Here is a 25,769-nt window from a genome sequence, read left to right on the forward strand (position 1 = left end):
CCCTTGAAGAGCCCACTATCTCCACAGAAAAGCCCACTGTCCACACTGGAAGGACCACCATCGACACTGAAAGGACCAGCATTGACACTGAAAGGCCCACCATCCCCACAGAAAAACCCACCATGCCCACTGAAAGGACCACCATCTCCACAGAAAAGCCTACTATCCCTGCAGAAAAACCCACAGTCCACACTGAGAGAACCACCATCCCCATAGAAAAACCCACCATCCCCACAGAAGAGTCCACTGTCCACATTGAAAAACCCATGGTCCCCACTGAAAAGACTACTGTTACCACAGAAAGACCTATAGTCCCCACAGAAAAACCCACCATCCCTACTGAAAAGACCACCATTCCGACAGAAAAACCCACCATTCCCACGGAAAAACCTGTCCTCCCTACGGAAAAACCCACCATCCCCACAGAAATACCCACCATCCCCACTGAAAGGTCCACCATCCCTACCGAAAAATTCACTGTCCCCACAGCAAAACCTACCATCCCCACCGAAAAACCCACCATCCCTACAGAAAAACTCACCGTCCCAACAGCAAAACCCACAATCCCCACTGAAAGGTCCACTGTCCCCACAGCAAAACCCACTATCCCCACAGGAAAACCCACCATCCCCGCAGAAAAACCCACCATCCCTACAGAAAAACTCACCGTCCCAACAGCAAAACCCACAATCCCCACTGAAAGGTCCACTGTCCCCACAGCAAAACCCACTATCCCCACAGAAAAACCCACCATCCCCGCAGAAAACCCCACCATCCCTACAGAAAAACTCACCGTCCCAACAGCAAAACCCACAATCCCCACTGAAAGGTCCACTGTCCCCACAGCAAAACCTACTATCCCCACAGAAAAACCCACCATCCCCGCAGAAAAACCCACCATCCCCGCAGAAAAACCCACCATCCCTACAGAAAAACTCACCGTCCCAGCAGCAAAACCCACAATCCCCACTGAAAGGTCCACTGTCCCCACAGCAAAACCCACTATCCCCACAGAAAAACCCACCATCCCCGCAGAAAAACCCACCATCCCTACAGAAAAACTCACCGTCCCAACAGCAAAACCCACCATCCCAACAGCAAAACCCACCATCCCCACTGAAAGGCTGACTGTCCCCACAGGAAAACCCACCATCCCCACTGAAAGGCCTACCATCCCCACTGAAAAGACCACCATCTCCACAAAAAAACCCGCTGTCCCCACTAAAAGGCCCACCATCCCCACAGAAAAGCCCACTGTCCCTACAGAAAAAACTACCATCCTCGCAGAAAGACCCACCATGCCCACAGAAAAACCCACTGTCCTCACTAAAAGGCCTACCATCCCCACAGAAAAACCCACTGTCCCTACTGAAAAGACCACCATCTCCACAGAAAAACCTACCATCCCCACTGAAAAACCCACCATCCCCACAGAAAAACCTACCATCCCCACTGAAAAACCCACCATCCCCACAGAAAAATCTACTGTTCCCACAGAAAAACTCACCATTCCCACTGAAAAGACCACCATCCCCACAGAAAAACTCACCATCCCCACAGAAAAATCTACTGTCCCCACTGAAAGGCACACAGCTCCTACGACACGCCAGCCCAGCCCAACACTTGTACCAATTGGGCCAACAGTCTTGGTGATGCCTCCTACAACTACTCCAAGTACCTCCATGACCACTACAACCCCTAGACGTACTCCAGGTAGGTGATGGAGTGTTGGACAAACAGCAGAAAGTAAGAGACTGTGAATAGGAATGAGAATTAGATAAATGGATGCGTCTAATAGAAAACTGCAATCTTAGAGGAGAGATGAACGGGACATGGTAACTTTAGAAAAAATGAGGACCACCCTGACCAAGAGGGAAACAGGGCATAGGTGGGGTGGAGGTTGTTGGGAGCCAAGTACTAGGCTTACAACATCCTTTTTTTAAATAGATATATAATTCATATACCATAAAATCCATTCTTCTAAGGTGTATAATTCAGTGGTTTTAGTATATCCACAAGATTGTGCAAACATCAGTTTCTAAATCCAGAACATTTTTATCAGCCCCAAAGAAACCCCCTACCCATTAGCAGTCACTCCACCTTCTCCCCAACCCCCACTGTACCCCATCCTCTGGCAACCCCTAATCTATGTTCTGTCTCTGTCAATTTGCCTGTTCTGGACATTGCACACACATAGAGTGATGTAACATGTGCTCTTTTGTGACTGGCTCCTTGCACTCAGCATCACGTTTCAAAGGTTTGTCCGTGTGCTAGAACTTCAAGTTCATCCACGTGTGAGATCTTCATTCCTTTTTATGGCTGAATCATAGGGACCTCCTTCTTAGAGAACTTGAGGGTGGGGGTAGAGGAGACAAGAAATCTCCCTGAGAAAAGCACTAGAGTGAAGGCTTGACGCAAGCCGTTCTCCCCTTAGCGAGGTGCCCCCCAAATGCCCACTTCGAACCCTGCGCCTGCCCAGCATCCTGCGAGAGACCCAAGCCCAACTGTGGGCCCCTCTGCAAACCCGGCTGTGTCTGCAATTCTGGCTTTTTGTTTCATGAGTCCCGCTGCATCCATCCCTCTTCCTGCAATTGCTTCTACAACAACAATTACTATAAGGTAAGACCACTGAGAGGCCAGAGCCCCTAAGGGAGATGGCGAGTGGATTCTGGCTCCATCTCCTCCCCAAGGGACATGACTTTGGATCCATGGAACAGTCCCACGGGGCCAGCTCACAAGCTGGTGGAGTTACACAATGGTGGAGTGATTCTTTGCAAATGTGGCTTTTCATTGTCCTCTCTGTTCATGCAGTAAATATTTGCTAAGTACTCACTTTGGCCCAGCTAGGACCCACTGGGCCAGCCAGGTGGTCCAACGCCTTCCTCATCTCCTTTTTAAGGAAAGCTGGGGGTCCCTGCATATGCAGAGAGCCCTGGATGCTGAGTAGAGTTTCGGGCATGTTCAGGGCAAAACACAGCATTCCAGGATCTTCTTCCAAAGGAACTCGCAAATCCTGTCAAAACACAGGAGTTACTGTCTCCCCGAATTGGTAGGCCCCCCACCCCTGGGAAGATTCGACGCAAGGAGAGGCTCTGAGGGGGCACAGGCTCTGGGCCATTGCTGTCCGAAAGGGCTAGCATGCAAGCCTCACACATTATTTTACGTTTCCTAATAGCCACATTTTTAAAAAGTAAAAGAAAACAGGTTAAATGAATTCCAGTAATGTACTCGATCTCTATTCTCATTTCAACATGTAATGAATAGTTATTAATGAGATCGCTTACATTCCTTTTTCTCCCCCATACTAATTCTTTGAAATCCAGTGTGTGTTTTTACACTTAGGGCATATCTCAATTTGGACCAGCCACATTTCAAGAGCCACAAGGGGCTGGTGGCAGCTGTATGGGACAGAGCCACCCTAGAGTCAGGCAGATCAGAGCTTTAAATCTGGGCTCCAGCATTCACTTGTGTGTGACCTTGGGCAAGATTCTTTCCCTCTTCAGATCTGTTTCTGTGTCTACAAAATGTGCCCATAATTTCTACTTACCTCGTAAGATTGTTGTGAAGATGAAATTAGATCCCGACGCAGACCGAGTACTTGATAAATGTTACTACTATTAGCTAATTATGATAAATATCACATGTAATTTATTAAAAGTGCATTAAGCTATTCACTACCGTCCAGTGGCTCGTCTCAGAACAGGTGTTCTTCCCATCTGTCATCTGAGTTCCTATTTGTCTCTTTGGGGACCACTTTCTCCCTCACCTCCCTTTAACCAGTCTCCTGGGTGTCCCTGTGTCAGGGTTAGGATTAGCTTCAGCCTCAGAAAGAACCATCAGCATTCAGCATCTCTTGGCAGCCCCAGGAGACATGTATGCATGTCTTAACAAAGATTCATTTATGCATCCAATGAATGTTTCTTGAGTACTTTCAACCCTCCTGGAATTGGAGCCACCACAAATAGGGCATGGTCCTTGCTCTCCTAACGCTCTCAGACCCTGGGGGACACACTGGGTCTTGGGTCACTCTGATACAGCAAGCGTTTCTTGAATGAGAACTCCTGCCAAGCACTGTGCTTTGTGTTGAGGCTACGATAGTGAATAAAGAGACATGGTCCCTCACAGAGTGCTTGCAATCAACCAACCACAGAAATTAACATGAAGGTGCAATTGTGGTAAGTCCTGGGAAAGAAAGGTACCCAGGGCTGTGAGGATGACCTAGTCAGGGGGGGTCTGAGAAGTCTTCCCGAGAAAGTTGTGACCCTTGAGCTGAACTCTGCTTGCTGGTTGCATAAGAATGATTTGGAAAGGAACAGAAGGGCATTCCGGGGTGAGAGAGCAGCGTGTGCCAATGTCCCATGGTAGACAGGAATATCTGGTAGAATGTGGGAAGAGGAAGAGTATGAGCAAGGTTAGGTCTGCAAGGTGTGGTGGGGAAGGGAGCAGGGCCCCAGGAGCTAGAGCGTTGTGACTCTGGATCCCCTGCTCCCAGCCTGGGGCGGAGTGGTTCAGTGCCAACTGCACAGAACGTTGCCGCTGCAAGCCTGGCAGTCGGATGGAGTGTCAGATCTTCCAGTGCGGGACTCACACGGTGTGCCAGCTGAAGAACGGCCAGTACGGATGCCAGCCCTACGGTGAGACCCTCCCGTCATGCTACCCCCGCCCGCCAGCCTGTCCGAGTGGGTATGACGCCAGCGTCCCAATCCCTCCCTTGACCAGAGGAACTGGGGCGTGCCACCGGGTGGGTGGGTGGGTGAGGTGGCTGTGGGGCCTAGCCTGCCACTTCACGTGCTCCCCACCCCCTCCCCTCGGCAGGCGGTGCCACCTGCGTCGTCTATGGAGACCCTCATCAAATCACCTTTGATGGGAGGCATTTCAACTTCATGGGCAAATGCACCTACATCTTGGCCCAACCCTGTGGCAACTCGACAGGTAGGGCCCTGGAGATGTCTGGGCCAGGGGTCTAAGGTCAGAACAGCTGCCGGGGAAGCACAGTGGGAGGCAGGAAAGGGCCGGGGGCGGGGGCAGATGCGGGAGACGCAAGGTGGGAACAAGGCCTTCTGTAGAGTAAGGGTTGACACGTCCACCCCAGAAGCAGGACTTCCGCAGGACCAGACTGCCGGGGAGAATGCACTGTAAGACATTTCCCTTTATCAGCCGTTTCCTGGGCCCGTGTTCAGCGAGGGGCCGCCTGGAATAATGGCCGTAGTGGGAGGAGAGAACTATTACAAACGCCTTGCCCTGGAGGATGTCCCAGTCCCTTAGGGGAGACAGAGTCTCAACAGAGTTACAGGCGCTCCGGCAGTCACATCTGGGTCCCCCCTCCCCTCTCAAACTGCAGAGCCAGGGCCTGGGGAGGTCTTTATCCCTGCAGCGCCACGGGTGGGCGCCACCCTCAGTGGACGCTCAGAAATGCTTGTTGAGGGGCGCCTGGGTGGCTCAGTCGGTTAAGCGTCTGCCTTGGGCTCGGGTCTTGATCCCGGGGTCCTGGGATCGAGTCCTGCATCAGGCTCCGTGCTCAGCTGGTAGTCTGCTTCTCCCTCTGCCTCTGCTCACCCCCAGTGCTCACACATGTGCGCTCTCTCTCTCAGATGGATAAATAAAATCTTTAAAATAAGAAAGAAAGAGGGCGCCTGGGTGGCTCAGTTGGTTAAGCGACTGCCTTCGGCTCAGGTCATGATCCTGGAGTCCCTGGATCGAGTCCCGCATCGGGCTCCCTGCTCGGCAGGGAGTCTGCTTCTCCCTCTGACCCTCCCCGCTCTCATGTGCTCTCTCTCTCTCATTCTCTCTCTCTCAAATAAATAAATAAAATCTTTAAAAAAAAAAAAAAAAAATAAGAAAGAAAGAAATGCTTGTTGAATGAGCCCCTGGGTGCTCTTCACCCCTCTCCCCACCCAGAGCCATTCTTCAGGGTGGCGGCGAAGAATGAGGGCCGAGGACAGGAAAGCATCTCCAGCCTGAGCAAAATCTACGTGACGCTACCCAAGGTCACCATCACGCTGCTCGGGGGCAGGCGTGTGCTGGTGAGTGTCCTTTCCTCTTTAGTCGTGCCGGGGCCTCCAGGCCTGGCTGTGGCTTGTCCTGTGGGCTGCCAGGTCCTGGCCTGAGCCTGCAGCCTCTGACCTTCTCAGGGACAGCTTCCAGAGCATTCCGTGTGTTACCAAGGATTGCTGTGGAGGGCTGTCGTGCCTTCCAGCGTGGACGTGGGAGTCTGCTGGGGTGGGGGGTTCTCCTTGACCCCCCCATCTGTGTCTCCGTCTTCTCCCTTGACCCACCTTCCAGGTTGGGGGTCAGCAAGTCACCCTCCCTGCCATACCTTCGAAAGGCATTTTCCTGGCTTCCAGTGGGCGATTCGTGGAGCTGCAGACGGTGTTTGGTTTGCGGGTGAGATGGGATGGTGACCAGCAGCTGTATATGAGTGTGCCCAGGTGAGGGGTGCACAGGCGGCTGCCGCGTCTCCCTGCTCTGCCCCTCCCTCCGTCTCCCAGCACCCTCCCCTCCCCCGCCCCTTCCTTCGCAGGCACTAACTCTTAATCCAGGTGTAGGAAGTACCTCCAGTGGCTGACCTCCCTCCGGATGGGGAGACGGGGGGACATGGCTTCAGGGCAGTGTGATAATAGCAGGATATACACACAATGCTTTGAGAATGTGCTAGAAGGAGTCGATAATGGGCCTTGGGAGCTTTCTGAAGAGTGGTCCCTTGACCCCAGTCTTCCAGACAGAGTGGTTCCCCAGAGGAACCAACCAGGGAAAGAATGCCTTTGCAGGTGGTGAATGGCAAACGCAAGGAAAAAAACGGGAATGTGGGGAAATGGGGTGTGAGTGGAAGGGAGCAGTAAGGATGGCTCCGGGGTGAGGGGTGGGAGGTCCTTGTGCAGTTGGCTCCTGGCACGCCCCCTGGCTCCCCGTCTGCACCTGTTAATCCTCCGCTCTGCCCTTCTCTGCCCTGGTCCCTCGGGCGACTGGAGCCCCTTCTCTCCGCTAACACCACCCGCCCCTCCCCATGGCCCCAGCACCTACTCTAGAAAACTCTGTGGCTTCTGTGGCAACTACGACGGGGACGGCAGCAACGACAACCAGAAGCCGGACGGCAGCCCGGCGCAGGACGAGGAGGAGCTGGGCAAAAGTTGGCAGACAGCGGAGGACGAGGACAAGGAGTGAGGACACCCCCACCCCCGCCGCGGCCCTCTGCTCCTTCGCCCTTCTGAGAAGCACGCACTCCGACCGGCATCACCCCTTTTCTTCTTTCTCCTCTCCTGCTTGCAACCCCCCCCCACATCTGTCGTTCTTCTCCCTGCTCCCATTGCGGCCAAGTTCACGAGCTTGTGGCCACCACGCTCGCCCCCACCTCTGCCGCGCTCGGGGGACGCTGAGCAGCCTCCCCCGCTGGCTCAGCCCCAGGTCTTCCTGCCTCCTTTCGGGCTCGGCGTTCAGATGCTGTCCACTAGGGGCAGCCGTGAGCAGCCACGCTGCTGGGGTTGGGGCCGGGCCGGGGCCGGGCCGGGCTGGGATGCGAGCCTCCAGGGCATGTGGGGTGGGTCCCTTCTAGGTGCCAGAAGAACCCCGCAAATCCTCCGTCTTGCAACCGGGGCTTTCTGAACAGTCTGTCGGCACTACAGTTCTGTGGGCGGCTCGTGAACACCCACGGAGCCTTCGAGTATGAAGGGGGACGGACGGTAGGGCTGTGAGAGGGGGTCCCTTGGCACCTGGGGTCGTTCCCTCTGACCTGGCCTCTCTCCTCAGGGCATGTCTGCCTCACCTCAAGGCCTCTCTGTTCCTCAAGAACTGCGTGTTTGACATGTGTAAATTCCAGCGGCTTCAATCAGTGCTGTGTGCTCACATGGCAGCCTTGACCGAGATCTGCCAGGATGCCGGCTACGCGGTGAAGCCCTGGAGGGGACCCCAGTTCTGCCGTGAGTTGTGCCGAGCGGCGGGGCCCGTTCCTTCACAGGCAGATGCGAGCAGAGGGCGGGCATCCGAGTGTTCGCACAGGCTGGGGGGACCCCTGGTGGAACCCCTTTGCTTCCACGCGTGCACAGGGAAAACTGCAGTCAGAAACCTCCACCGAGAAAAATCACAGTCCCTGGCAAACTCGGAGCCCTCCCAGCCGCTTGAGGCTATGCGGAGCAACGCATGTCCGTGTAGACGCATGCCCAGGTCGTCCTCCGCACACAGAACACACAGACTCCCAGCGTGAGTGGGTGCACGGTGACTGGCTCACAGCCCCCTCACAGCCCCCTCACGGCCTCCGGGGAGCCTGCTTTAGGGCAAGGCCATGCCCTGATCCAGGCCCCATGGGTGTTCTCCCCTGCTCTCCATCACCCTGACTGCTCACTTTGGGGGTTCCTATACAGCAGCTGAGACGCTTGGATCTGTCTGCGCCCTCGGACCTGCCTCTTGGTAGCTCCCCGCAGGTCACTCACTCTCTTTGGTCCCGCTTCTCCTGGTCACTCTTCTGCTTCTCGGGATTGGGCAGAAGCCTCTAGCTGTGGGCCCTCCGAACGGACTTCATTCCCTTTCCCTGTCCCGCCCTCTGCTCTTCTCACGTCTGCTTCTCCCTCCCCCAGCTCTGAGCTGCCCGCCCAACAGCAGGTACACTCTGTGCGCCGGGCTCTGCCCAGCCACCTGCCATCCCGGCTTCTCTGGGATGTCCTGCCAGAACCGATGCGTGGAAGGCTGTGAGTGCAACCCGGGCTTCGTGCTCAGCGGTCTCCAGTGTGTCCCCCGGTCCCAGTGCGGGTGCTTCGACCCCACGGTGGGCTACTTCAAGGTGAGCCTCTGGGACTGGGTCGCTCCGCTCTGCCGCCTCCGGTTCTGAAGTCTGGGCGAGCCTGTGCGCGGGACAGAAGGCCGGGAAGCCACGCGGTGCGTGGATGGCTGGGGGAAGGGACGTGCGGGCCCGGATCTGCTTCCCCATTTCTTTCTCCAGCTCTGGGATGGAGCCCTAGCAGCTTTTCCCCATCCTGCCGGCAGAGCTGAGACCCCTGCCTCTCTCCCTTCCATGCCCCTGAATCATTTTTCCCGGAGTTTCTCGTCCTCTGAGGGCCCAGGCACTTCTGTGTCATCTGAGCAAACGCAGACGTCTTTCCAAACACCATGTCCTCCCTGCCACGGGCCCCTTTCTCTGCTGAACGACTTTGGCCCCAGCCTGGGCCCCTGTCTGCACACTCCCTCAGAGGCAGCGTTTGGAGCCAGACCCTCGTCTGCGGTGCTTCTCTCTTCCTTCTTTGCCTGTCCCTCACCCTGTCCCTGGGAATGGTGTCCGTCACAACCCTCAGCCCCGCTCCGGGCTGGCCCACCAAACACTATCCCTGCCTTGCTCTCCTGTCAGTGTCACCTTCTCTGCAGCCGCTTTGTCTCTGCTCTGCCCCCCAGCCACTGTGCCTGTCGGAGTCCTTCACCTTGCTCTGAGGCTCTGTTCACAAGCCACCTCCTCCGTGAAGCCTCCCCGATAAGCAGAGTCAGAAGGCTTCCCTCTAAACTTCCGTAGCAAGTGCTTATTGTCTGTGTGGATGGCAGGAAACTCTCGCTGGGTCCCCTGATTGTCTTCTTCGGGTGCATATCGTGTGGGAGCCCCGATCTATTAGTTTACTTGTTTATTTTTTTTTTAATTTTTTATTGTTATGTTAATCACCACATATTACATCATTAGTTTTTGATGTAGTGTTCCATGATTCATTGTGAGTTTACTTGTTTACTGCCCCCACCATCCCCCCGACTGGGTCGTGAGCTGTTAGGGCAGGGACATCGTCCATCCAGTTCATTCCTGAATCCCTAACATCTGTCTAGTGCAGAGAGATAACTATCTGTTGAAATAGCAAAGGAGCAAACAAGTGAATGACTGAATAAGGGTGAATCCCAGGCTTTTGCAGCTAAGCCCGGAGTTTCGGGATGATGGGAACAGCTCCCTGGCGAGCAAACCAGGGATCTGAGTAGCCGTGGGCCGGCAGTCAGACCTGGGAATGACCTCTTTCCCTTCCTTCTTTCCTTCCTTCCTTCCTTCCTTCCTTCCCCCAGGTAGGGGAGCAGTGGTTCAAGCCAGGCTGCAGACAGCTCTGTGTCTGCGAGGGCAATGGTAAAGTTCACTGCATGCAGTGGAGGTGCCAGGCCCAGGAGGTCTGTCGTCAGCAGGATGGCACCTATGGGTGCCATGCCCAAGGTGAGCAGCCAGGTGGAAGGTGAGCTGGGGGCGGGGGGGGGCTGCCCTAAAGCAGGCACCCCAGAGAGCTGGGGCCTGACTGGGGGCTGGAAGGCATTGGCCCAAGCCTGAGCAGCCTCTTCACGGATGAGGTTGGGGCATTCCCCGTGCCTGACTTTTCCAGGCCAAGCCAACCCCACGAGGAGCCTTGGGTCCCAATGCAACATGGACTGGCTGGGATGGCAACTCAGCGTTCGGGGCGGGGGGGTCTCTGAATTCCATCTCCTCCACCCCAGGGACCGCCACCTGCAGTGTCTCAGGGGACCCCCACTACCTGACGTTCGACGGAGCCCTGCACCACTTCATGGGCACCTGCACCTACATCCTGACCCGACCTTGCCAGTCTAGGTCCCTAGAGAACTACTTCATCGTGAGCACCACCAATGAGTTTCGCGGTGGGAACTTGGAGGCCTCTTACGTCAGAGCTGTCAACGTGCAGGTCTTCAACCTGAGAATCTCACTGATCAAAGGGCACAAGGTCATGGTGCGTGCCTCCGCCCACCTCCCCGGGCCCCACACCCCCAGCCCGCTTAGCGGTTCTTCTATCCCCGTCCTCATGGTGGGGCAGACCCACCTGTCCGGCTTGTAGAGCCCCTGGAGGTAGCTCACAGCAGACCCAGCCCCGATTCCGGAGACGCATGGCCATCCCTGTCTGCTCCCTGGTCCTGGCCCCCCGTTGTCCTTGTCCCAAGCGCCTTTCCCTACCGCGTCCTCCCTGCTTCTGTAGCTGAATGGCCGCCGGGTGGCCCTGCCTCTGTGGCCTGCACAAGGCCGGGTGAGCATAAGGCCCAGTGGCACCTTTACTCTCCTCTACACGGACTTCGGGCTTCAAGTTCGCTATGATGGAAACCACCTGGTCGAAGTGACAGTGCCGTCTTCCTACGCCGGCCGGCTCTGCGGGTTGTGTGGTGAGTTCCCTGAGCATCTGCGGGCAAAGTGGGGACAACGGGCAGGAGTCTGTCCTGGTCCTGCTCATCCATACATTTAATTAGGTGTCCTAAGTGCTTGTCTGCCCGTTCATTGTTTGAGGGCGCTGTGCATGAGGGTAGGCGTGAAGGGAAGCCAAGGTGAAGAGAAAGAAGAGAGGGACCTTGGTCTGTTGAGTGAAGAGTGAGCGTTGACTCTTCTGGGAGGCAGGTGGTGGTCCCGGGCTGGGTCTGCTGGTAGGGAGCCTCCGTGGCCTCTAACTGGCCCCTCCTCCAGGCAACTACAACAACAATAGCCTGGATGATAGTCTGCTCCCCAGCAAAAGGCCTGCGGCCAGCTCTGTCCACCTGGGGGCCGCCTGGAAGTTACCAGAGTACTCTGAACCGGGGTGAGCTGGGAATGTGGGGAGCCGGACCTGGGGAGGAGCCTCAGTGGGCAGCCTGGGGGGTTCCTCTCTGCATCCCTGATCTCTCCGAACCTGGACTGGACCTCCTTTGCTCCTGTTTCCTCCTGTGCTTACCAGTCTGTCTTTGGAGAGACCTCTTGGGAAGTCCATCCTGAGAGCTAACCTTGTTCCTTCCTGCTGCATCTAATGACCTTCCTACTTGAGAGACCACTTTGTTCTCTTCTCCTGTCCTTATCCCCCTCCCATTTTCCCTTTCCACTCTTGCATCAGTGTTTGGGAAGTTTCCTCCAATCCTAAATTCTTATCCCTTCCCCTCTCCTTGTTTAGCTGCTTCGTTGAGGGTGGCAAGCCTTCCAGATGCCTGGAGAACAAAGAGGCAAACAACTGGGAAAAGAATTGTGACATCTTAATGAACCCTCGGGGTAAGCATCCCTTGATAGCCGCTTCCCCCCCAACCCGTGGGAGGTCGAGGAGGGGGACTGTTCAGGGAGGGAGGAAGGATGAGACACGAAATAGAGGGAAAGTCAGGAGGAAGGCAAGCAAAGGGAAGGCAGAGGTGGTGTTCACCTCGGGAGCTCAGATGGATCAGTCACTTTTTTTTTTTTTTTTGCATTTCAGACGGTAGGTTCTCAATAATTACGGGTTTTTTAAATTTTTATTTATTTATTTTGAGAGAGAGTGCGAGCAAGGGGAGGAACAGAGGGGTAGAGAGGGAGGGGAGAGAATCTCAAGGAGACTCTGCACGCTGAGTGCAGGGCCTGACGCAGGGCTTGATCTCACAACCCTGAGATCATGCTCTGAGCTAAAACCAAGAGTCGAGTGCTTAACCGACTGAGCCCCCCAAGCACGCCAATAATTACTGGGTTTTGACTGAATTGGATGTTGAATTCACCCCCAAGGAGTCAGGTGGTTCTTTTCCTTTCCAAGCCGACGCTCGGTACATTGTTTCATCCTCCAGGACCCTTCTCCCAGTGCCACGGGGTGGTGCCCCCCCAGTCCAGCTTCGCCAGCTGTGTGTATGGCCAATGTGGGACCACGGGTGACTCCCTAACCCTGTGCCGCTCCCTGGAGGCCTATGCATCCCTGTGCGCGCATGCCGGCCAGGCCCTCACCTGGCGAAATAGCAGCTTCTGCCGTGAGTGACCCAACCACTTGCTCCCAAAGCCGCCAGATCCCTCTCTCTTCCTCTCCTTCAAGTCTCCTTCTCTGCTCTCCCTTCACAGCCTGGCCCTCAGCCCCACAGGGAACCCTCCTCCCTTGCCCTCTTTCCAGTCTCTCCAAAGCCAACCCCCCTTCTCAACTTGTCTGCTAGCCCTGGGAGCCTCCTCCATCTGACTCCCTCCTCGCCAAGACATTCCACCCCCATTTGGTTTCTACCTCCTTCCTGTCTGACCTAGGCTAGCGCTGTTCCCTTCCTTTCTTACTCTCTTTTCCAGAAACTCTTTTTTTTTAAATTGTGGTAAAATATACATAACACAAAATTTCCCATCTTAATGATTCTTAAGTATCCAGTTCTGCGGTATAAAGTACGTTCACACTGCTGTTCACCTGGGACCACTACCCATTTCTAGAACTTTTTCATCTTCCAAACTGAAACTCTGCACCCACGAAACACGAACCCCCCGTTCTCCCCTCCCCGGCCCCCGGCAACCACCGTTCTGCTGTGTGTCTATGAATTGGACAACTCCAGGGACCTCACATAAGAGAAATCATAGAGTATTTCTCTTTTGGTGAGCCGCTTGTCTCACCTAGCATGTCTTCAAGGTTCATCCATGTTGGAGCGTGGGCCAGAGTATCTTTTTTTAAGGCTGAAAATTATTCCACTGTATGCATGGGCCTCGTTTTGTGTATCCATTCCTCTGATGAACATTCTCGGGAACTCTCGATGCCCCGAGGTCCGGGAGCTGGAAATCACTGCTCTTCCTCACCCTGGTTTCTTCTTAGCTCTGAAGTGCCCCCCTGGCAGCAGCTACAGCCCCTGTGCCGACCCCTGCCCGCTCACCTGCCTCAGCCTGAACACCCCAAAAGACTGCCCAGCAGGGCTGCCCTGCACGGAAGGCTGTGAGTGCCAGAAGGGCCACATCCTGAGCGGAACCTCCTGTGTGCCCTTCAGCCAGTGTGGCTGTACCCACCAGGACGGTTCCTACCACCCGGTGAGGGGCTAGACCGCAGCGCCCCATGTCTGAGGGCAGGAGGGCTCAGAGCCTGTGAAGGGGTAGTGGGGGAGGCGGGGAGGCCCGTGTAGGGGACTGAGCAGCCAGTCCAGAAGCCAAAAGGTTGAGGAAGGCTGGGGATGGAGACAAGGAGTCAAGGGCAGCGAGCCCGGGGGCGGGGGCGCTGGTGGTGGGGGTTCCGTCCATCTCCGGCTTCCAAACTGCCGTTGGCTCTGCTGATGCCCCCGTCCCACAGGTCGGGGAGAGCTGGTACACAGACAACACGTGTTCCAGCCTCTGCACCTGTTCCGCGAGCAGCAACGTCTCCTGCCGCCAGAGCACCTGCAAGCCGGGCCGGCTGTGCTGGCCCCTGGACGGCCTGCTGCGCTGCCGCCAAGCGGGTAGGAGGCCCTTGAGTCACCGCGCCTGCTCTCCCCGACTCCCCCTCCCGGTCTCCCGCCACCTGTAGCGCTCCGGCCCCCCTCCATGCTGTCCCGAAGAGCTTCTGGTGCGGAACGATGACCCCCGTGCCATCAAGAAGGGCTCCTCCTCGGGTTCCCTCGTGGTTCTCCCGGCCATGAGCTTTGACGGGACAATAATCCCCACTCGGCCTCCAAGCCTCATCCTGGTGGGGGCCGGACAGCTCTTCAGCCACGCTTGCCTCTCTGCCAGGCATGGGAGTGTGCCGTACCTCGGACCGCTCCCCATACGTGACGTTCGATGGCACTCGCCATACCGTCCGGGACACCTGCACTTATGTCCTGGTGAAAGTGTGCCACTCCACCATGGACCTGCCTTTCTTCAAGATCAGTGGCAAGCACGGGAAGCCGAGAGGCCGCTCCACTGCTTTCTACCTCCGCCGGGTCAATATCGACATCTCGGACACCCGGGTCACCTTGGGAAAGGACCACCACGTGCTGGTGAGCTGGGCGGCGGCGTGGGTGGGGAAGGGAGGACCCCAGCCCCGCTCTGGGGAGGGGGCTCCGGTCCTTATTCCCACTCACCTGCCCTGCCCGCCTCTGTAGATCAACGGCACACGGGTCACTCTTCCCTCGACCACCCAGATCCGGGGGGTCAGAATCATAACCAGCGGCATCTACACCGTACTCAATGTTAACATCGGGCTGCAGGTCAAGTTTGACGGCAAGGGCTTCTTAGAGGTCCAGCTCCCTACAGCCTATTACCAAAAGGTGGGGGAAACCCCTAGCTCTTCTCCAGGGGAGTCCGCCTCCAGAGGGCGCTGAGCCCTCTCCAGACCCAAGTGGTCATTCCCCGGAAAGGAGGAGGGCTGGGAGGGCGCCTTTTTCTTAGGAGTGAAAATGCGGGCACCCAGGAGAAAGACTCTTCTGCCTGCCCCCCGCCGCTGAGAGCCCCTTCACCTGCCCCCCCAGGTCTGCGGCTTGTGTGGGAACTTCAATGATGAGGAAGAGGATGAGCTCATGATGCCCAGTGATGAACTAGCCCAGAATGACACTGAATTGGTGGACAGTTGGCAAGATAGGGCGAATGACCCAAAGTAATTGTCCCCAAAGCCTCTACATCTTCATAGGAACGCGAGTTGGGATCCCAGACTATATGGCAGGGGATAGGAGGACCAGAGCGTTCCTGTATGTGTGTACCTTGACAGAGGATGGCCTCTGGGTCCCGGGAACCTACCTGGGGAAACATGAAAGTCTTCCCTTTTTTGGCTTCAAAACGTGGGAGGGGACTGAGGCTGCAGGGAACGTGGCCAGGTCTCAGACCAGCTACCTGGTGAAGACAAGCCTGGGGGGGGGCGGTCTTCTGAGTCACTTGGGAGTGCCAAGTCATTTTCATAGGTGGGGGCAGTGGCCGTCCCTCTGATGATCCTTTTCTCCTGCAGATGCCGACCAGATGACCAGAAGGTCCAAACAGAAACGCAGGAGAAGCCGAATAAAAACTGCAGGAAGGCTGACCTAGCCAGAGCCCAGGAACGGTGCCAGACGGCCTTTCAGGCTCCAGCCTGGGCTAAGTGTGCCAGCCACATGGTCCTCAGGCCCTTCCTGCTCAGCTGCACCAACAACCTCTGTCAGTCTGGAGGCCTGAACCGCGCCCTCTGTGAATCTTTGGAAAGCTTCGGGGCCGCCTGCCGGGCCCAGGGGCTCAAGCCCCCGATCTGGAGAAACAGCAGCTTCTGCCGTGAGTGTCCCCTACGGTCACCGCAGGCCCTCCCGCACCTCGTTTCTGTCTCCGTACCCCTTAAAGCTCCCTGTCCTCCTTTCCCCTTGTTCCTGACCTATGCCTGGCCTCGTTGTTCTGACGTGGCTCGTTCACAGTACGCTGTCAGCCAGTGCCCCTTCCCCCGGGACAGCACAGACGGCTTCTCATCCGCTTCTTCACCAGCGCCGTTTTCCCAAAGGAAATGTGACAGTTACTCCCCTGCATGGCTCCTGCCTGCAAGGTTAAGTCCAAGCTCCTTTCGGAGACAGCTGAGACCCTGCCGGCTGTCCTGGCCTGTCCTCTCTCGACCCTTTCCCTGTGTGCCTGCCCACCCCCTGCACCAGATTACCCCGTTCCCCCCCACGCACACACAGGCCTTGCTTTTCCACACCCCTCCCTGCCTCTATCCATGCTGCTCCCTGCACTTGGAAAGTTCTTTCTTCTCGTCTCCTGGCAGACACCTGGGCGTCCTTCTGTAGCTCTTAAAACATTTTTTTTTCTTTTTTTTTTTTTAAAGATTTTATTTGTTTGACAGAGAGAGACACAGCGAGAGAGGGAACACAAGCAGGGGGAGTGGGAGAGGGAGAAGCAGGCTTCCCGCCGAGCAGGGAGCCCGATGCGGGGCTCGATCCCAGGACTCTGGGATCATGGCCTGAGCCGAAGGCAGACGCTTAACGACTGAGCCACCCAGGCGCCCCAAAACATTTTTTTTTCAAATTAGAATTCACATACCATGATATTCACCACTTTAAAAGTATATACAATTCACTGTTTTGTAGGATCTTTACAAGGTTCTGCAACCAACACGTTATGTAATTCCAGAACCTTTTAAACTTTAAGACAGTGGTTAACGTGTTTTTAGTGTGTGATGCATTCACACGGTTCAGGAACTTTTTTATTTTGTTTTGTTTTTTAAAGATTTTATTTATTTCACAGAGAGAGACACAGCGAGAGAGGGAACACAAGCAGGGGCAGTGGGAGAGGGAGAAGCAGGCTTTTCCCGCTGAACAGGGAGCCCGACGTGGGGCTCGATCCCAGGACCCCGAGATCATGACCTGAGCCAAAGGCAGACGCTTAACGACTGAGCCACCCAGGCGCCCTAAAGATTTTATTTTTAAGTTATCTCTACACGTATCATGGGGCTCGAACTTAGAACCCGGAGACCAAGAGTCACATGCTCCCCCGACTGAGCCTGCCAGGTGTCCCTCATTTGTCATAATTTAACTAGTCTCCTTTGGTGAGCTTTCTAGTTGTTTCCAATTGTTATTGCAAACAGTGCTGCAGTGGATAGCCTTCCACAGTTATGATTTCGTATGCACACGTCTGTCTGTAGGATAAATTCCTGGATGAGGACGGTGTGCATTCGTTCTTCTGAGCAATGTTGCCAGTTGGCTTTCCATAGGGGGCTTGCCACAGAAGTACGCGAGAGAGTGCCTGATTCCCCACAGCCTCGCCCACACAGAGCATTGTCACACCTTCGGATTTTTGCCAATCAGATATGTGAAAAGTACAAAGAGTCTTAATTTGCATTTTTCCTGTTATGAGTGAGGTGATGCATTCTTTCATATGTTTGGGAGTTGTCCGATCTCCTTTGCCGTGGGCTCTATCTCTGTTCCCCTTCACCATTTTTTCCACCGGCTGGTTGGAATTATCAAACTATCTTATGGAGGTCCTTTATCTATCGCAGATAGCGATAGATTCTTTTTTTAAAGATTTTATTTAGGGGCGCCTGGGTGGCTCAGTTGGTTAGGCGGCTGCCTTCGGCTCAGTTCATGATCCCAGGGTCCTGGGATCGAGCCCCATATCGGGCTCCCTGCTCGGCCGGAGGCCTGCTTCTCCCTCTCCCACTCCCCCTGCTTGTGTTCCCCCTCACGCTGTCTCTCTCTCTCTCTGTCAATTAAATAAATAAATAAAATATTAAAAAATAAATAAATAAATAAAGATTTTATTTATTTATTTGACAGAGAGACAGCGAGAGAGGGAACACAAGCAGGGGGAGTGGGAGAGGGAGAAGCAGGCTTCCCACTGAGCGGGGAGCCCGATATGGGGCTAGATCCCAGGACCCTGGGATCATGACCTGAGCCGAAGGCAGACACCCAACGACTGAGCCAACCAGGCACCCCTCCTGGCAGACACCTGGGTGTCTTAAATGACCAGTCTCTTCTCCCACTGACCGAGATGCCATGATTTATCCTATACTGAGTTCCCATCCGTATTTGGGTCCCTGTGTGGGCTTCCTCTCCCCTCCGTTGCTCCATCTGTCTTCACTTACCAGTAACCCAGTGTTGTGATTGTTGAGAGTTTCATGTCTGGTAGGGACATTCACTATTCACTACTCACTGCTCTTTTCTTTTCTTTCTTTCTTTTTTTTTTTTTTTTTAGCATTTTCCTGGCTTTTCTGGTTTGTTCATATCTTCCTCTCCACTTTAATATTTTCTCGCCCTACTAAAAACCCAAACAAAATCCTGCCGGTGTATTTTATTGGGATCATCTGAAACGAATACGCTAACTAAGGGACAACTGACTTCTTTATGTTGCAGACTCTTGCTATCCGTGAGCATTTCCATGTGATCACAGGTACTTCGCTTAAAGGGTTTCATTGAACTCCTCCAGCAGCCCTGCTTTGTGAGCCTGTCACCCGCGCATGCCTGTCCCACACTCACTGACCATACATATCGAGGGTGCTCTGGCTGCTGGCTGACCTCGGTCTCCCACACTGGACTGGGATGGCCATTCTTACTCCTTTCTTTCCTTGGGGCCTGGCCCGGAGCCCACGCTCAGTAAACGTTTCCCCCCTCCTCCCCCAGCTCGGGAATGTCCTGCCCACAGCAGCTACTCAACCTGCCTTCCTTCCTGCCCACCTTCCTGCTTGGACCTGACGGGCCGGTGCAGTGGCCCCAAAGTCCCCTCCACCTGCAAGGAGGGCTGCCTTTGTCGGCCCGGCTACATGCTCAGTGGGCAACTGTGCGTGCCCAGGACTCAGTGTGGTTGCACGGACGACTACGGCAGCTCCTTCCCCGTGAGTGGGGACAGGAAATAGGGGTGGGGACACCTCGAGGTTGGCGTTTTCTCCTTCCCTGTGGCTCTGTCAGCCTGGGGCACCCGTGTCTCTGTGGCTGGCCCTGGGGGTTGCAGGCTGGGGACCGGGCGGGGTGCTGTCTGGCCAGGCCTGGGCTGGGGGTGCGTGGTGGTTTGGGGTTTCCTGAGGGATCCACATAACTGGGATGGGGCATGGCATAGTGGAAGGAGCGTGGCCTTGGCTCGAATCCTGTGGGTACCACTCCCGAGTCTGTTACCTCAGTTTTGTCATCTGTAAGATGGGTACTTCCTGAACAACGTATGTAAGACACCAAACGCGATGCCTCTAGGAGGTGGTACAGGGACATCAGGGCGCAGGTGTCCCGTAACTGCCTCCGGCCTGGGCCAACGAAGCCTTTCAGACCGTGGGCCTAGGCTGACCGGGCGGGAGGAAGAGGAACTGGCCTTTCCCTCCTCACTCCCTGGTTCTCGCCGTGGCTTCTCTAGGACGGTAAGACCTGGATCTCCATTCGCTGCAGGAGGAGCTGTGCCTGCACCGCGGGAACTGTTCACTGCCAGCCCTTCAGGTGCCCCCCTGGCTCCCACTGCGAGCCCCAGCCCGGGGGCACTGGCGGCTGCGAAATTAACAGTAAGAGGGCGCATCAGGGAGGCAGAGGAAGAGGCGGGACAAGAGGGGCTCAGGCTGGGCAGGTCTGGAGATGGAAGGGGCCCCAGCTCGGGCGCGGGGTGGGCCTGGGGCCTCATTCGGGCTCTCACCAGCTCTGTGGCCGAGTCTGGGACTCACTCTCTTAAGTGCAGAAAGAGGGGATAGAACCAGGTTTGTAATTGGGGCTGGGAAAGAGAGAAGGTTGAAGATCAAGGAGCCAGGGAGCCCAGGGCTAAGAGAGAGGGTGACCAGAGACATCAGGGCCATAGAGGGATTCGGGGGGGTTGTTATATCCGGGCAGGGTCCCTTCTCAGGGTCGGCCCTTCTTGGCAGAGTCCGAACAATGCTCCATTTACGGGGACCCCCATTACCGTACATTTGATGGCCTCAGCTACCTCTTCCGGGGCCGCATGACCTACACTCTGATAAAGACCATTGGGGTGCTCCCGGCTGGGGTGGTGCCTCTGGCCGTGGAGGGGCGCAACAAAGTGTATTCGTCCTGGAGCCCCATCTACCTGCACGAGATCATCGTGATCATCTACGGCTACACAGTCCAGCTCAAGGCTCATCTGGAGCTGGTGGTAAGAGCCAGGCCAGGCCAGGAGGGGCTGGGGAGGCCACTGAACACAGGTGAGGCCGGGAAGTTCCTGGCCCAGGCTGCCTCGTCATCGAGGTCATCGAGGTCAGAATCGGTGCCACACTCACGTCGTGGGGAGAGGCAGCGGAGAGCGGTTGGATGGAGCAAAAGGTTGGAGAGAGACAGGGAGAGAGAGGGAGGGAGAGAACATAGGGTGCAAAGGGGGAGCCGGGCTGAGTAGTATGGGGGGCGTCCTCTCTGTCAAGTGTTTTGCAAGGAAGAGGCTATGGCTGCAAAGGGTGTAAACCTCGGGGAGGCCTTTGCCACGCGGGGCAGCAAAGCCTACGGGGGTACCTTGTTCCATGGAGTGACGGCACCCAGACACCGGGCCGTGCGCAGAGGCAGCGGAGGGTCAGGTCGACCCGGACTCTCTGCGGCTCCTGCCTGCCTTCTCCAGGTCAACAACCAGAGGATGGGCATCCCCTACAAGCCCAGCGACCGTCTGCAGGTTGCCCTGCGGGGTCATCGCCTGTATCTGATCACTGACTTCGAGATGGTTGTCACCTTCGATGGAGGCAAAAACGCAGGTACCTGAGATTGGGGGAGGGGAGAGCAGAGGGGGCATTTCTGGGCCAGGGGGCCAGGCACGGTGAGGAGCCCCGAGTGGGTCCAGGGCCCCGAGCGCCAGGGGAGCAGCCAGGAGGGGTGGAGAGGAGGTGGGGAGCCTCACTTCTGGGCACCCCTTCCTCCTGCAGTGATCACGCTGCCCAACCAGTATAAGGGGCTCGTGCGCGGCCTGTGCGGGAATTTTGACGGGAACAAGAGGAATGACTTTATGCTGCCCAACGGCACCGTCACCCAGAACCTCGTGGGCTTCGGCAACAGCTGGGAGGTACAGAAGATCAAGGCAGGTGACCTCGCCCGCTTCTCAAGGTGAGAGGGCTGGGGCTCGGAGCAGGGAGGCCTGGCCCCTGGGGAGGCGAGTAGCAGCCCGGTCTCTGTCCACGCCCGCTCACCCCGTACCCTCAGCAGAGAAGGACTCCCGAGGGCGAGAGCCCAGACAGATCTGTCTGATCTTCTCATCCTGCCATTGCCTCTCAGACCGACTGCAGGGGCACCGGCCCTCCGGGTCCCAGGCGGTGCCGCGTGCCTCCCCACCCCTACTCCCCAGTTCTTCCCAAGGTCATGATCCTCAGGGGCCTCACCTGGCCCCCTCTTGCTCTCCGCCCCAGGGCCATACAAGAGGAGGAGGAGGAGGAAGAGGAGGAGGAGGAGGAAGAGGAGGAGGAGGAGGAGGAGGAGGAGTCAGGCTTCCCTGTGTCGGAATGCAGCCCAGAGCAGCTGGAGCTCATCCACAGCACCCCGGTGTGCGGGGTGCTGGTGGACCCCCAGGGCCCCTTTGCCGCCTGTCACCAGACCGTAGCCCCGGAGCCCTTCCAGGAGTGAGTCCAGGGTCCAGGCCCCCCGGGAGTGGCCTTCCCCCGGGTCCTGCTGCCAGTTCTGGGATCCGAGCTCTGTATGGCTCACTTCTTCCTCTTTGTGGCTTCAGTTCCTTGTGATACCCCGCCCTCCACGTGCTCACACTCATACACACGCACGCACACCCTGCCTGATGTCTTTGGGCTGGGGCTTCCAGGTCCTCTTCTGCAGGGCTGGGTCTCCTTGCCTCCCCACCTCTGACGGCCCCCTGACCGCCCTGCTGCCCCCAGGCACTGTGTGCTGGATCTGTGCGCCGCCCGCAGCCCCAGAGCACGAGAGGAGTTGCGCTGCCAGGTCCTCAGCGGGTACGCCATCATCTGCCAGGAGGCGGGCGCCACCCTGACCAGCTGGCGGGACCGCACCCGCTGTGGTGAGGCTCTGACCTTCCCCAGCAGCTGCTCCCCGACCCGCTCGACCATTTCTGCCCTCTGCTCGGCTCTGAGCCCCCACCCTTGCCCGCCTTGGGCTTCCCGACTTGCCCTTGACTCCTCGACTCCCCGACGCCCGGCGTCAGCGTGCTCCCCAGCCAGCCTCCCTCTCTGCCCCGCCCAGCAAGCCGCACCGCACCCCTGTCAGCCCATCCCGCTCCTTCTCCTTCTTGCCAGTCAGTGCCCAGCCTTCTCCTCCGCTTCCTTAGCACGCTTTAATGTCAGACCAGAAGGCACCCGAGGCCGGCCCACTCTTCCGGCCTCCGGGGCCTATTCCAAGCTCTGTGTTCTGGTGGGTGACCTTGTTCCCCCACCAGCTGCCAGCCCCACGGTCCCCATACCTGCTGGCCCCGCCCCCGCCCGGCCACCCGCTCACGCTCACTCCGACTTTCCCGTCAGCCTTGGCGTGTCCGGCCAACACCGTCTACCAGAGCTGCATGACACCCTGCCCGGCCTCCTGTGCCCACCCGACGGCCCCTAGGGACTGCGAGGGCCCCTGCGTGGAGGGCTGTGCCAGCCTCCCGGGCTACGTCTACAGTGGGGCCCGGAGCCTCCCCCTGGCCCACTGTGGCTGCACCAACCACGGCGTCTACTACCAGGTCCGCGCTGGGAGGGGGAGGCCCTGCGGGGGCAGGAGAGCCCGAGGAGGGGGGAAAGCCAGACCGCCTCCTCCCGGCCCTTCTCCCCTCTCCAGCGGGGTGACAGCTTTGTGACTGAGGACTGCTCCCAGCGCTGCACCTGTGCCCGCTCAGGGGTGCTGATGTGTGAGCCCCTCAGCTGCCGTGCTGGGGAGATCTGCACCCTGGGGAACCTCACTCGTGGCTGCTTCCGAGGTGAGCCTAGACCTCCCCGGGGCTTCAAGCTGCCCCCGTATGTGGGGTGGGGGTGCTGGATGGAGGATCATCCCTCCCGGTCCTGTGCCTGAGACCCTCCCGCTCGCCGTCACAAGTCGGGCCGCTTCATCCCGCTCTTTCCTCCTTTCTCGGGAGGGGCCGAGGGACTGAACAGTTGCTCTCTGCCAGGCCCAGTGCTGAGCGTTAGCCAGTTTCCTGGCGTTAGCTCTCTATGACCTCCCCTCTCCCTGGCTGCGGGTATCCTCCTAGAACTTTCCAAACCCCATTTATCCTCACAGAAAGCCCATGTCTGCAGAACCCCTGTCAGAATGATGGGCGGTGCCGGGAGCAGGGAACCCACTTCACCTGTGAGTGCGAGCTTGGTTACGGGGGACAGCTCTGCACGGAGCCTCGCGATGTGCCACCCCCTGGAAAGGCCGGTGAGAACTCCACCGCAGGCCCTGTATCCTCGCAGCCCCTTCCCTGCCGCCAGCGGCTCTAGTATTATTCCATAGATATAATATTATTGTTTAATAGATATCTGATACAGATCTCCAACAGATAGCATATTATTAATATAATGTGTATTCTATAAAACATAATGATCTAATATGAGCCCTAGAGATTAGCAGAACGAGGGCTCTCAAAGAATCTGAGTCCCTGTGCCCATCCCCTACCGACATGCAGTGGCCCCCGCTAATCTGTGGTCCGAGACCCCCATCCAAGGGGATGCCTGGGACCATAGACAGTACCGACCCCTGTGTTTCTTCCTACATGTACGCACTAATGATGAGGTTTTATTCGTAAATTAGGCCCAGTAAGAGATTAACGACAACAAAATAGAACAATTATAACAATATACTGTAGTCAAAGTTATGTGACCGTGGTTTGTCTCTCAAACTGTCGGGGTGTACTGTACTCACCCTTCTTGTGATGCTGGGCAATGATAAGGTGCCTAAGTGAGGGGATGAGGTGAGGGGAATGACGTAGGCCGTGTGAGGTCGCCTTAGGCTGCTATTGATCTTCTGATGCTACGTCAGAAGGAGGACCATCTGCTTTTGGACCGCGTGACTGTGGGTGGCTGAAACTGTGGAAAACCAAGCCCTCCATGGGGGGAACTGGCCATAGTCTGGGATCCTCTCTCTGAAGCCTCGCTCCTTTCTCTGGTCTTGCCTCACCCCGCTCTTATTTGCCCATCTTGTGTCCCTCCTGAGCCTCTCCAGTACCTCTCCCCATCCCAAACTAGACTTCCCTTGAGCCTCTGGGCCAGTAGTTCTCACCAACTTTATCTCCCCTCAGATCGGGCCAGGGTGGGGAAGGGGTGGCTTTTTCAACCTGTTCGCTTCAGGACCCCCCCCAACCCGCCCCGAGATTTGGATTAGGTAGGTCTGGAGTAGGCCCAGACATCTGCATTTTTACCAAGCTCCCAGGTGACTGAGGGAAGTGATTCCAAGGCTGCTCTTTGAGACGCACTGGCCAAGATGGTACCCCCTAGATGGTACTCTAGGGGAGCAGCGGGATGAACATCCCCCTTAACGAGGCTGATGGGAGTTGTGTGTCCAGAAACTCAAAGGGATCCTAGGGGTATAGTGCCAAGGCCCTGCAGCAACAGCCTTCTGGAGGGAGGCCTAGCCACACCCAGCGAGTTAAGGGACGCTGTCCTTTCTGGGTGGCAGTTTAGGATCCAAAGGGAGTGTCTCCTCCCCCCATGCCTTCCTGACCTGTGTCCCTACGTTCTGTCCCCTGCACCCCAGAAGCATCCAACTTTGTGGCCGTCCTGTTGGGGATGCTCGTGCTTGTGCTGGTCCTAGTGCCCACAGTGACCAGAGAATGTGTTTCCAGGAAGAGGAGGAGGAGGAGGAGGTGAGTTCTGGGAAAGGGGAAGAGCAGGGGTGGTGGGGATGAGTCAGCAGGGGAGCGGGCACCTACCCTCCTCTGTTCCCCACAACCCCCAGGGAGAAAATGCAGAGCCAGAACAGAGACAGGCTGGCAGACGCTGGTGAGAACCATTCCCACCCCAGAACCTTGGCGACCGGGAGCTGAGTCCGCCTCTGATACAGGTTTTCTCGCTTACTCCTCAGATTTTGTTCCGGAGCATGCCCTTCAAGTCCCTCAGTTTTGAGTTGTCCTCAAAAAAGGAGAGAGAAAATAAAATTTACTTTTGAAATGTGAATTTCCACATGATTGTGGTGGAGGAAGGGTCTGTGAGGTGGGTCTTGGGGGGGGGCGGTGAAATGGGAGGGAGGGACATAGGTGTGCAGGCGGTGGGGGGAGGCCAGGGCTGGGTGCCCTGCAAAACGTCCAGAGGGGAGGGGGACTGGAGGTGGGACGGAGGTCTGGCTGTTCTTTGGACAAAGCCGTTTGGGGGTGGGGCGTCCAGCCCTCTGGCTTCTGGGGAACAGGAGAAGACTGCACTGTCCGTCTTCACAGGAATCCAGGGCTCGTGGAAGGTGATCCTAAGGACTCTGACATTTCTAACGATGAGATTAATCACTGGGTGCAGGCTAAGCATGGGGAATGTGGCTTTTTCCAAAGGGCGAACTGCCTGTGACCCTCGGTGGTGGTGGGGGGGGGGACCTCCACCTTCTGCACCTGTCCATTTCCCAAAAGGGCCTAGGGGTTACTATGGCAACTGGGGGTGGGGTCTGGGGGCCCAGGAGTTCAGAGCCCCATCCTAGCAGGAGTGGCTGGCTCACCTCAGCCTGAGGCCGAAGGGCTAATTCTGACCCCTCCCCAGAGTCCCGTGCCTTCCATCAGGCAGGTCCCTGCTTGGGGGTGGGGTCTGGGACATCCTGTTTGGGTCCCAAGAAGGAAAGGAAGGCCACCAGCTGGGGTGGGAATGGTCAGGATGGAAGACCCCAAGGGACAGAGGGGTGCCCAAGCAGGCAGGACACTGGGTCCTATG

At 56.7% G+C, this 25,769-nt stretch overlaps 1 protein-coding gene across 1 annotated transcript in view; it reads left to right on the forward strand.

Moving 5' to 3' along the window:
- ZAN (zonadhesin) overlaps window positions 1-25,037 on the forward strand; it is a 32,856-nt gene extending 7,819 nt beyond the window's left edge. Inside the window, exons 13-47 of the mRNA XM_078074014.1 lie at window positions 198-1,713; window positions 2,435-2,619; window positions 4,493-4,634; window positions 4,816-4,932; window positions 5,899-6,023; window positions 6,283-6,428; window positions 7,014-7,157; window positions 7,550-7,657; window positions 7,744-7,913; window positions 8,568-8,770; window positions 10,018-10,159; window positions 10,435-10,682; window positions 10,926-11,106; window positions 11,402-11,513; window positions 11,859-11,953; window positions 12,490-12,666; window positions 13,476-13,684; window positions 13,941-14,085; window positions 14,357-14,604; window positions 14,710-14,874; window positions 15,076-15,200; window positions 15,546-15,841; window positions 18,670-18,881; window positions 19,388-19,529; window positions 19,881-20,128; window positions 20,582-20,711; window positions 20,880-21,057; window positions 21,357-21,566; window positions 21,834-21,973; window positions 22,431-22,630; window positions 22,726-22,864; window positions 23,164-23,304; window positions 24,619-24,727; window positions 24,820-24,863; window positions 24,946-25,037. Coding sequence (XP_077930140.1) covers window positions 198-1,713; window positions 2,435-2,619; window positions 4,493-4,634; window positions 4,816-4,932; window positions 5,899-6,023; window positions 6,283-6,428; window positions 7,014-7,157; window positions 7,550-7,657; window positions 7,744-7,913; window positions 8,568-8,770; window positions 10,018-10,159; window positions 10,435-10,682; window positions 10,926-11,106; window positions 11,402-11,513; window positions 11,859-11,953; window positions 12,490-12,666; window positions 13,476-13,684; window positions 13,941-14,085; window positions 14,357-14,604; window positions 14,710-14,874; window positions 15,076-15,200; window positions 15,546-15,841; window positions 18,670-18,881; window positions 19,388-19,529; window positions 19,881-20,128; window positions 20,582-20,711; window positions 20,880-21,057; window positions 21,357-21,566; window positions 21,834-21,973; window positions 22,431-22,630; window positions 22,726-22,864; window positions 23,164-23,304; window positions 24,619-24,727; window positions 24,820-24,863; window positions 24,946-24,986 — 6,933 coding nt within the window. The 3' untranslated portion in view covers window positions 24,987-25,037. The remainder of the gene's footprint in view (window positions 1-197; window positions 1,714-2,434; window positions 2,620-4,492; window positions 4,635-4,815; window positions 4,933-5,898; window positions 6,024-6,282; window positions 6,429-7,013; window positions 7,158-7,549; window positions 7,658-7,743; window positions 7,914-8,567; window positions 8,771-10,017; window positions 10,160-10,434; window positions 10,683-10,925; window positions 11,107-11,401; window positions 11,514-11,858; window positions 11,954-12,489; window positions 12,667-13,475; window positions 13,685-13,940; window positions 14,086-14,356; window positions 14,605-14,709; window positions 14,875-15,075; window positions 15,201-15,545; window positions 15,842-18,669; window positions 18,882-19,387; window positions 19,530-19,880; window positions 20,129-20,581; window positions 20,712-20,879; window positions 21,058-21,356; window positions 21,567-21,833; window positions 21,974-22,430; window positions 22,631-22,725; window positions 22,865-23,163; window positions 23,305-24,618; window positions 24,728-24,819; window positions 24,864-24,945) is intronic.
- Window positions 25,038-25,769: the final 732 nt, after the last annotated feature.

The sequence above is a fragment of the Halichoerus grypus genome, chromosome 6, assembly GCF_964656455.1.
Source record: "Halichoerus grypus chromosome 6, mHalGry1.hap1.1, whole genome shotgun sequence".
NCBI lineage: Eukaryota > Metazoa > Chordata > Mammalia > Carnivora > Phocidae > Halichoerus > Halichoerus grypus.